Below are 7,318 nucleotides of genomic sequence, written 5' to 3' on the forward strand. Positions count from 1 at the left end.
TTCTCTCTACGGTCTTCCAACTTCCTTTATAGATAATATGAGCAATTGAGAAAAAAAAGGCCCACCGGAGTTACGCATTTTTATGGTTGTGCGAAATAGATCACAAGAGTAAGGATTTACCTATTTGTTGCTAAATGGAAAAAGCATATGAAGCACTATTCTAATTCCAAAAGGACAAAGCATATGAAACAATATGATAATCACAAAGGAAGCCTAGTTAGTGTTACATATCCACATATATGGTAGAGTTTGTTTTTATAGCAAACTAATCCTAAAATCCCATGCAATGCAAGGTGTTTTTCCCTAAATAAAGCCCCCAAAGGTTTATTAATACACAAAAAAAAAAAAATTATGTTACAATACAATAACATAAAAATTAAGAAAGAAAAGAAAAGAAAGAATTTAGGAAATAAGAAATCTCTTTATATAATGTAAATGAAATATAATCTTTTTCGAGACACTAACAATACATAAAAAAAAACAATACATACACATATTTTTTTCTTATCTCTCAATATGTATATGAAGTTTTATAGAAATATTTTTTTAAATATTAAAAAAATTATATTTTCCTTAAATACTCAGTAATGACATTTTTATTTTCCTATTTTTTCTTATTTTATTTCTCAAATTAATATAAAATTATATTAAGCCCCACCGGGTAGGTGAGTTGGTAATCACAGTGGGGTGAATTTCTTTAGAAAGGTCAGCTTCATACTGAAGGTCACGAGTTCAATTCCCCAAACTAACCGAGAGCTATGGAGAGTGGCCGGGGCTAAAAACAGATCATGAATATGTTATAATACTTTTACTTAAAATTAATCTCCTTGTGAGGAAGCCATGACTCCTCGGATCATTGTCAGGAAGCCAGGACGACTCCGACCATTAAAATATTTATGATCATTGAATTTATTTTATACAAAGAAATCATATTAAAATGGAAAGCACTATTATTACTGTTAGGTAATAAATAGAGTTCCAATAACATACGTCTTCAACTTGTATATATTTTCGTGCGACCTGAAACAAGACCACACTGTATTTTGGATAAATAGAATGGTGAACGAGCTAGGATCGGAGAGGCCTCTTCTGGCATGCCTTGAGTTTTATATGAAACTCGCCATTGCTCTAGTTACGTTGGTGGTGGCATGGAGCTTCGTCGTCAAGGGAAGATATAGGAAGCTGCCCCCGGGACCGTTCCCGTTGCCCATCATCGGAAATCTCCACCTGCTGGGACAGCTTCCACACCGAGCACTGGCAGCTCTTTCTCTGAAATTCGGGCAGCTCTTGCTCTTACATTAGTAGTCTCTTCACCTGATATGGCCAAGGAGTTTCTGAAGACACATGATCTACTTTTTGCTAGCAGACCTCCATCCGCTGCCACTAATTATTTTTGGTATAATTCCACTGATATCGGTTTTGCTCCGTATGGCGCTTACTGGAGGCAAGTGGGTAAGGTGTGCGTTTTACAGTTGCTGAGCTCCAGACGATTGGATTACTTCCGCTTTATAAGAGAAGAGGTCTCTGCTATGATTCATTCTATTGCTGATTCAGATCATCCTGTAAACATTAGCAAAATCGTGTCAACCCTAATGACTGACATAATGTGCAGGGTGACCTTGGGTAGAAAGTATTCTGATCAAGACTCTATTGGCGGTAAAGGAATCAATTCAGTGGTCCAGGAAAGTTATGTGGTAGCCGGTGCTTTTAATGTCGGGGATTATATACCATACATCGCCTCGATGGATCTACAAGGTCTCAACAGACGCTTCAAGGAAATACATGGCATCCAAGACGAGTTGCTAGAAAAAGTAATAGAGGAACACGTTGCCCAGAAGGATGCCAACGTCACGCGAGATCTGGTAGATGTTTTGCTTGCAGCTTCTGCAGATAAAGCTATGGAGCCACAAATTACACGAGATAATATAAAGGCCATCGTCTATGTACGTTTTCTTTTAACATGGTCATTCTTAATCGCTAGTGTTAATCTATGGGAGACTCAAGATCAATTTTCTTATATCCTCTATGTACATTAGTAAGTTAGAGTTGATTAAAATGAAAGAGTTAATTTTTAGTAGGTTAGAATTGGTTAAAATGAAAGGACAATTAATTTTTAGTGAAATTCAGTTAAGTCATATTTTGGTAAAGTAGAATTTAGAATTTAAGATAATTTTAAGCCAATGGTTAGTTTAGAAAAATTTAAATACCCATCACTTATTTATTATAATAATCAAATTTGTGTGATTGATTAAAAAACCACCGCTCATATTATTTTTGTGTGTTTCAATTCTTATATTTCTTCTCTCTGCCATTCCAATATGATTCAGTATTATATAACCTTTTGAAAAAAAATAGAAATTATGATCACATGATACTCTATTGATGTCATGATGATAACAATGATGGCAGGATATGTTGGGCGCTGGCACGGATACTTCATCCACCACCATAGAGTGGGCAATGTCCGAATTATTGAGGAACCCGCCGCTGTTAAAGAAGGTTCAGGACGAGCTGGAACGTGTTGTCGGAATGGAGCGCACGGTACTTGAATCTGATCTTCCTTCTCTCCCTTATTTACAAGTTGTGGTGAGAGAAATGCTTAGACTCTATCCATCAGGGTCGCTTGGCCTTCCCCACTTATCTGTTGAAGCCTGCAATGTGTTGGGCTATGAAATTCCCAAAAACACTCAGGTTTTGGTGAATCTTTGGGTGATCGGAAGGAACCCAACGTCGTGGGAGGATGCTGAAAGGTTCGTGCCTGAGAGATTCATGAATGGCTGCTCCCTCGATGAAAAGGTACGTAACTGCGAGTGGATTCCGTTTGGAGCAGGGAGGAGAGTGTGCCCGGGAGAGCAACTGGAAATGCTTCTTGTTCAATTTCCATTGGCGCAGCTATTGCACTGTTTTGACTGGACACTTCCCGATAAGATGAATGGGTAGGAACTGGATATGTCTGAAAGGTATGGAATCACAGTGGGCAGAGTACATGATCTCTACGCTGTTCCGACTCCTCGTGTCACGCCCCCAAGCCGGCGGCAGTCTTTCGACCGCTCTTAGCGAGGTGCGGCCCCACCGAACACTTTCTTTTCACCAATACTTATGTTCGTGGACTACTCCTAACCACTTACTCCTACTTAGTTTGTGTTTCTCAACCAAGTATTATTAATGTGTCTTTATACCAATGAACACCCATACACATTCATTATCAATAGCAATTATAAATGATGAACAAAATTGCACAGTATAAAGGGAGGGGCAACTCCTTGAACAATGAGTCTGCCTGATAATATATTATACAAATTTACAAAGTTACAATGTTTTACAAGTATACCTCGAAACCCCAAGTTTCATACTTAGCCAAATTTACAACCCAAGGCAAAACTCGGTTGCCTAGCTCGTCGGCACCTTTGCACGGTCGCCGCACAACCCACCAACACTTCATTCACCTTGTCGCACGATCGTGTTCTTTGCCCAACTCGGGCGCGCCTCCATGTCGCCACACATGGGCGCCTCTGCCCGAGATACACCGTCGTTCACAATCTCAACACTTCACCAAGTCACCGTGCACACTTGCACGTCGGGCAGGCGCTCACCCAAGTCACCAAGACACCCGCGCCAAGTCGTCGCACAAACCGGGCGCCGCACACCCTTGCACGCCTTAAACGTCCGTCGGGCGCCACACACCCGTGCACACCCTCACCCAACCGCCGGGCGCTCCTGCGCGCACCTTCACCCACAAATGCGTCCTCACCGTGCAACGGAGCCCAAGAATGGGCGCATCACAACCTATGCCTTCCTCCTTAGATCTGTGCACTAGAACTGTGCCTAACTCCTTAGAGCGAAGTTGTTTGAGCGTTAGATTGATGATGGAATGAGCTCCACACTCATTCAATATATACCAAGTGTAGGGCGTGGTCCTGGTTGCCTAGCCGACTCGCCCAAAGCCCCTTCTCCATCGCAAACTCACCCAAACGCACCGTCGGCTCCACACAAGTGTTGGTCGGCCTCCATAACGTTTGTCACCATGCCACCACGCATATAAACATCACTCACCCTCCCATATATGCGCATAACACATCGCACACTTCAAGAGAGAGCTCGCACTTATGCGGAAACGTCGTCGCACTTCAAGCCGGAGCTGCACGTCCTTACATCCTCCTCCACCTGAAGTCGTTGTCGTCCTCGACAACATACCATCTTGGTAGCCATCCACCAAGATCAACATCAATGTCTGTCTCATCCTCGGTCAATGATCTCAACTCCTCCACATACTGCAAACATCCCTGCGACATATGTATAACTCCATCTCTACCATGTGTCGTCCTCATCTTGTGAACTGTCATCCCTGTCAGCCTGATGCCAACATCTCTCTGTGCACTTCCAGACCCATGTCTGAACTAGTTGGGTAGCTAATCCATCTGTCACGCTCAAGCCATGAGGGTGAACATCCTTATACCTTCACCAGTCTATCTCGGATTTCTGCCATATTTCGGACTCACCAAGAATCTCACCACCATGTTCAGGTCCATGGAAACTTCATCCCATCTGCAACATGTCATGATGCTTGATGCCAAGCCATCCCTGCACCATCTGCCATATCTGCTCAACCTGTTTTAGGGACTCACTGCCATGAGTAGCTAATAATGAACCCCATCTTCTTTGTCATCTAAGAAGATGTAGAGGGTGTAGAGGCTGAAGGCTCGCCCTCACTAATCAACTCAATCCATCTGTCAGGATCTTCTGTCTCCATCCTCTATAGATAAGTGACCCTATCCTCCCCCCGGACATTCAGCGTCACATATGCCTCATCATCATCATCATCATCATCCTCGACCACTTCTAGCCTTCTTGACAAATCCAAGATACTATCTGAAAGAGTCTTGATGACCAATGACTGCTCGGTAAGCTTTGTCTCATCCATAGACAACCGCTTACTCATGTCTTCCATCTGCTTCTCGTCCCCCATTTACATCACTGCCAACTCACAATCAAGCCTTGTCACTCCAATGGTTGGTACACCAAGGGGTACATCTTCCCTTCCATCGTAAATGTACAGCTTCCTCAAATGTGGAACAATCATAGCATCAAACTGTTTCATGAATTCCATCCCCAGCACAGCGTCATAGTCATCAATCCACACTATAGTGAAGTCGACCTTCCTTGTCCACTCACCAAGTTTTGTGTCCACCTTTTCACCTACACCAAGAACATTATCAGGAGGAGAATTGATTGTCTTCATCTGTTCCTTCACCGGTACAAATTTAAGCCCAATTCTTCTCGCAGTATCTTCCACCATGAAGTTGTGAGAGGCCCCACTATCCACCATAGTGAGTATATCAGCACCTCCAACCTTCATCTGAACATACTCCAAACTGTTCCTCTCAGGATCCCTCCAAGAGATCACCTCTGTAGCAGCAGCAACACCAAGTATCTGCATCATCCCCACAGAAGCTTCTTCATTCTTCGCATTAGATTGTGCAATCGCAGCCACTTTCGGTCTAGAAGGACAATTCTTCACCGTATGTGGTCCAGCACATATCCAACACTTCAAGGCTTTCTTCGTCTTCGAATTATCATCCGATTTCGAAGCATCATCCTTCTTCTTATCTTTCGACTTATCGGACTTCTTCTTCCTATCATCAGAAGTCTCATCATAATGCTCCACCAACCTGTCCACAGCAACAAAAGCTTCCTCAAGTGTTCTAATCCTCTACCTCTTCACTTCATTGCGTGCCTAAGGCTTCAACCCAATAATGAAATTGAACACCTTGTCCCTCTCCGCCATGTCAGGAAGTTCTAGAACCGCACTTGCAAACTCCCGCTGATATGTCTGAAGGTTCCCGGTCTGCTTTATGAACTTAATTTTCATCCTTGCTTCCCACGTTTCATCCTGAGGACTGAAATGGGTCTGCAAAGCTTTCTTCATCTCATCCCACGAAGTAATGTCATTAGGACTGCCATTGGCAATCTGATCCATCCTCCTTCGCCTCCACATCTTAGCATCCTTCGTTAAGAAATGAGCAGCTACCTTGACCTTCGTCTCATCATCAGATAGACCCAATCGTTCCAAGTACTGCTCCATGTCCCATAGAAAGTTTCCAAGAGTCTTTGCACTCCTTGTACCATCATAAGATTTCGGTTCCTTGACTTTCACATGAGGCACTCCTCCACCTGAGTTATGCCTCACGGCCTTCTTCAACACCGTGATCTCATCTCTGGCTTCGTCAAGAGATTTTCGCAAGCCCATGATCTCTGCAAGACCTTGGTCTCTTGCCTCTTCAACCTCCTTGACCCTTACTTCAAGTTGTGTACACATAAGATCAGTGTACTCATGTTGAGTCCGGAGTTCATCGAGCTCTTCCTTCATCTTCGAATTGGCTTCTTGCTCCTTATTGAACAAGTCCATCTTCTTATTCCAGGAAGTTTCCAAGTCCTCCATCTTTTCCAACACTTTTTCCATAAGTGCCATAGTAGCATCCTGCACACCGTGACTAGACCCAGCCTGAGATTCAGCTGCCATTGCTAATAGCTTCCTTCTTCTTTGCAATCTAGTTTCGACCATCCAACAGCTTCACCAAGATGCCTGCAACCTGAACCAGCTCTTGTTCCACTTGTGTGTGAAACAACTTCCTTCACCTGCAAGTACTTGCTTCACTGTCACCAACTGTCAAGCTTCTTCAACCCTGAATCAACTTCAATGTCTGCACTTCGTCACGAGCAACCCTGCTCTGATACCAACTGTCATGCCCCCAAGCCGACGGTAGTCTTTCAACCGCTCTTAGCGAGGTGCGGCACCACCAAACACTTTCTTTTCACCAATACTTATGTTCGTGGACTACGCCTAACCACTTACTCCTACTTAGTTTGTGTTTCTCAACCAAGTATTATTAATGTGCCTTTCTACCAATGAACACCCATACACATTCATTATCAATAGCAATTATAAATGATGAACACAATTGCACAGAATAAAGGGAGGGGAAACTCCCTGAACAATGAGTCTGCCCGATAATATATTATACAACTTTACAAAGTTACAATGTTTTACAAGTATACTTGGAAACCCCAAGTTTCATACTTAGCCAAATTTACAACCCAAGGCAAAACTCGGTTGCCTAGCTCGTCGGCACCTCTGCACGGTCGCCACACGACTCACCAACGCTTCGTTCACCTTGTCGCACGATCGTGTTGTTTGCCCAATTCAGGCATGCCTCCAAGTTGCCACACACTGGCACCTCTGCCCAAGACACACCTCTGTTCACAATCTCAACACTTCACCAAGTCACCGTGCACACTTGCACGCTGGGCGGGCACTCAC

At 43.5% G+C, this 7,318-nt stretch overlaps 1 protein-coding gene across 1 annotated transcript; it reads left to right on the forward strand.

Moving 5' to 3' along the window:
- Positions 1 to 1,011: 1,011 nt before the first annotated feature.
- LOC149214473 (cytochrome P450 71AU50-like) lies at positions 1,012 to 3,026 on the forward strand. Its single transcript, XM_089392318.1, has 3 exons — positions 1,012 to 1,119; positions 1,185 to 1,943; positions 2,410 to 3,026. Exons 1-3 carry the CDS (start codon positions 1,057 to 1,059, stop codon positions 2,938 to 2,940), a joined length of 1,353 nt encoding a protein of 450 aa, XP_089248444.1. The 5' UTR covers positions 1,012 to 1,056; the 3' UTR covers positions 2,941 to 3,026.
- The last annotated feature ends 4,292 nt before the right edge of the window (positions 3,027 to 7,318 follow it).

Source organism: Pinus tabuliformis, chromosome 1_1, assembly GCF_031772625.1.
Source record: "Pinus tabuliformis cultivar Carrire ecotype Pingquan chromosome 1_1, CPIR1, whole genome shotgun sequence".
NCBI lineage: Eukaryota > Viridiplantae > Streptophyta > Pinopsida > Pinales > Pinaceae > Pinus > Pinus tabuliformis.

Bases quoted from the DNA above. Each gene is read 5' to 3' on its own strand.
- LOC149214473 (XM_089392318.1), top strand. From the start codon at position 1,057: ATGGTGAACGAGCTAGGATCGGAGAGGCCTCTTCTGGCATGCCTTGAG. The intron at 1,120-1,184 runs GCCATTGCTCTA...ATATAGGAAGCT, and splicing joins TTGAGTTTTATATGAAACTC to GCCCCCGGGACCGTTCCCGT. The intron at 1,944-2,409 runs GTACGTTTTCTT...CAATGATGGCAG, and splicing joins ATATAAAGGCCATCGTCTAT to GATATGTTGGGCGCTGGCAC.